This window comes from Octopus bimaculoides, chromosome 30 (assembly GCF_001194135.2).
Source record: "Octopus bimaculoides isolate UCB-OBI-ISO-001 chromosome 30, ASM119413v2, whole genome shotgun sequence".
In the NCBI taxonomy this organism is placed as follows: Eukaryota; Metazoa; Mollusca; class Cephalopoda; order Octopoda; family Octopodidae; genus Octopus; species Octopus bimaculoides.
This window is the reverse complement of record NC_069010.1, coordinates 3849801-3853400: the sequence shown is the minus strand read 5'-3', so window position 1 is coordinate 3853400 and position 3600 is coordinate 3849801. Positions and strand designations below refer to the sequence as shown.

The 3600-nt window shown below is 41.8% G+C and overlaps 1 protein-coding gene across 1 annotated transcript in view; it reads left to right on the top strand.

The window, feature by feature from the left end:
* The window catches only part of LOC106867258 (acyl-CoA dehydrogenase family member 10), a 49638-nt gene that overhangs the window by 41868 nt on the left and 4170 nt on the right, over positions 1-3600 (top strand). The window contains exons 16-17 of the mRNA XM_052978082.1: positions 1857-2029; positions 2903-3124. Coding sequence (XP_052834042.1) covers positions 1857-2029; positions 2903-3124 — 395 coding nt within the window. The remainder of the gene's footprint in view (positions 1-1856; positions 2030-2902; positions 3125-3600) is intronic.

The following is a 3600-nucleotide window of genomic DNA, read 5'->3' as shown; positions in this document are numbered from 1 at the left end:
CGCTCGAAAATCCCACGATGGCCAGCCAGGCGGCACTGGCAACGGCCACGCTCAAAATGGTGCATCTTGTGTGCCACCCGCACAAGAGCCAGCCCAGGGGCACTGGCAACGATCTCGCTCGAAAATCTTACGACGGCCCCGCACAAGAGCCAGTCCAGGGGCACCGGTGTTGTGACTGTGCTTGCTAGAGATAACTCCTAAAAATCCTTCAAATGATGTCCTACAGTGTTAAAAAAGTGTTTATTAGCTAATGAGGGATTTTCCAGTGGCTTGTAACGAAGATTGAACTGATCATATCATCATTATTTAATGTCCATCTTCCATATACAGGGTGTCTGTAAAATTATTACTATACAGTTAGGCTGAAAATAACTCTATTGAAGTGGGCATACTGAAAACAACTCTATGAAATTTGCTGTGGTAGATCAGAAATTGGTACCAAATGAACATCCCACGTAAAATACTTACAAAACTCAATATGAGACCTTACATTCCGTGCCTGATTCACGGACTTCTTGAGGATGACCCTGATCACAGGTCTCAATTTTGTGAACAGTTTGTAAGTCAAGGAAGCCAAAAAGTATTGAAGATCTTCGGCAGTTCATTATTGATGCCTTTGCAAACCTTGATCCAGACTTGTGAACCAAAGTTTGTCACAGTGTGCTTTGATGTTGCCGAGAATGCATTGAAGCTAATGGCTTACAATTTGAACATTTATCATACGTGTAGTAAATGAAATGGGTTGTCTATATTGTTACAATATTTTCTGATGTAATAACTATATTTTCTGAAAGTCTTTTTAGTCTAACCAAGATATTTCTTTATTACAAATAACTGTATTGTAACTTTGCAAATACCCTATATATCAAGGCTGGATGAACCAGGGACTGTACCAAGTTTCAATGTCATGGTTTTTACGGCTGTTATTAACAACAGTAGGTAGTGGGTAGCGATTTTCTTCACTACTTCAGGGAGTGACGACCCTGCTTGACACGAGTCCCGGGCTCAGCTGGCTCCGGCTGACAGCACCCAGTACGGGCCCCTATCCAGGGTTACGGAAAGGAGACAACCTTCAAAGAAATCCGGAGTGGAGCCCCGTAGGCAGTTTAAGTGTTCGACTCGACACTCTTCCGGCAGCTCCTGCAACCAAGCTGGGGCCAAACGTAATGCTCTGCACTCCTTTGGATTACGTCAGCAAGGTCGAGAGAGGAATCCTGACGATTGGGCTACCCGGGATTTTCTTAGATCTAGCCCAGGCCTGCGCAAAACTCGAGAGGACACCATGCTGATGCACAACCTCATTGTCTCCCGAGACAAAAGGATGCCAACAACAACAATTAGCAACCAATTAGGATAGACTCCCTCCTTCTGTCACTGAATGTTGCAATTTGAATAGTAGATGGGATGGTCATGATTGGAACGTTGTTGATCTTTAGTCTGTCAGATCAAGACTGACCTTGTGGTTGTCATGGCTAGACAACCTAGGGGTTCCTCAAGGCTGTTAATGTACCCTGGCTTGTTAATGTACCCTGGCCTGTTAATGTACCCTTGGTCTGTTAATGTACCCCAGGGCTATTGATGTACCCCAGGGTTGTCAATGTACCATAGGGCTGTTAATGTACCTCAGGCTTGTTAGTGTACCCCAGGTCTGTTGATGTACCCTAGGGCTGTTCATGTATCGCAGAGCTGTTAACATACTCCAGAGTTGTAAATGTACCCCGGGGCTGTTAATGTACCTTTGGCCTGTTAGTGTACCTCAGGGTTGCTAATTTACCCCTAGGTTGTCTAGCCATGACATCAACAACTGATCTGTTTGTCATGTCATGGTTTCCCTAATTTCTTTCCCTCTCTTTCAGTGGGACATGGTGAACTGGTTTTTCAGGACGTGAGGGTTCCCGTGGAAAACCTCCTTCTCGGTGAGGGCCGAGGTTTTGAAATTGCACAAGGGCGATTGGGACCTGGTCGAATTCATCATTGCATGCGTCTCATTGGAATGGCAGAGAGGGCTCTGTCCCTAATGATAACCAGGGTAAGTTTTTTTAGGCAGCTTTGCATGTCTTTACTCTTTTTGTGGTAGGAATCTTGATTCACAACCCCATGATTCTAGGTTCAGTCCCACTGCATGGCACCTTGGGTAAGTGTCTGCTACTATAGCCTCAGGTCAACCAAATCATTGTGAGTGGATATGCTAGACGGAAATTGAAAGAAGCCTGTTGTATATATATGTGTGTGTGTGCTAAGAAGCTTGCTTCCCAACCCCGTGATTCCAGGTGCAGTCCCATTGTATGGCACCTTGGGCAAGTGTCTATTATTGCCCCAGGCCAACCAAAGTCTTTTGAGTGGATTTAGTTGATGGAAACTGAAGACACTTACCTAAGGTGCCATGCAGTGGGACTGAACCCAGAACCATGTGGTTTGTAAGCAAGCTACTTACCACACACACACATATTCTTTTATTCTTTTGTCATTTTGAGTATGGCCATGCTGGAGCACCACCTTTTAGTCAAATGAATCAACCCTAGGACTTATTCTTTGTAAGCCTAGTTCTTATTCTGTTGGTCTCTTTTCACCGAACTGCTAAGTTACAGGGATAGAAACACACCAACATTGGTTTTGAAGCGATGGTGGGGGGACAAACAGACACACACACACACACACACACACACACATATATATAATAAGGTTTTTTCAGTTTCCGTCTTCCAAATCCACTCACAAGGCTTTGGTCGGCCCAAGGCTATAGTAGAACATACTTAACCAGGGTGCCATGCAGTGGTATATGTATATATTTCTATATATTTACTACACAAGCATGTATGTATATGTATGTATGTGTTTATATTTGTATATATCTATTGAAATATATCTGTCTTATTAGTCTGTCTGTGTGTCTTTTGTGCAGTCTTCTAACAGAGTTGCATTTGGCAAACTCCTCTCAGAGCAAGGGTTGGTCCAAGCAGCCATTGCTGAGAGTCGTATTGACATTGACCAGGCTCGCCTATTGGTGTTGAAGGCTGCCCACATGATGGACACAGTCGGAAACAAGGTAAGTTCTCTCTTATGTAACTTTTTCACTGTTAATGTACCTATTCCAGGGCTATCAATCTACCCCAGTGTTGTCAATGTACCCCAGTGATATTTATTCATTAGAATTTGCATATAGTTGGCAAACAAAAATTGCTTTAACTTTGAAAAGCAAGTTTCATATTACTGGCATTAACTCTTTCATACAACTATTTATTTTGAGATGCTCTGTGTTTCTTTCAACTAATTTTAAATATAAAAAAGAATTTAGTAAAATAACTTAGTTATCATTAAGCTACTGTTTGGAACATAAATTGTGACTAAGGTTTGGTGGAAGATTTTAATTCAAAACTTATGAAAACAAGACATTTGTACTCAGAGCCAGAGGTGGTTTCAACCAGGTTGGCATCAAAAGGGTTAAGAATTGTTTCTCTATTATATATTTTAACCCTTTTGTTACCATATTTCTGTTGAGATGCTTTGTGTTTCTTTCAGTTAATTTTAAATATAACAAAGAATTTAGTAAAATAACTTAGTTATCATTAAGCTAGTATTAGGAACATAAATTGTGACTAA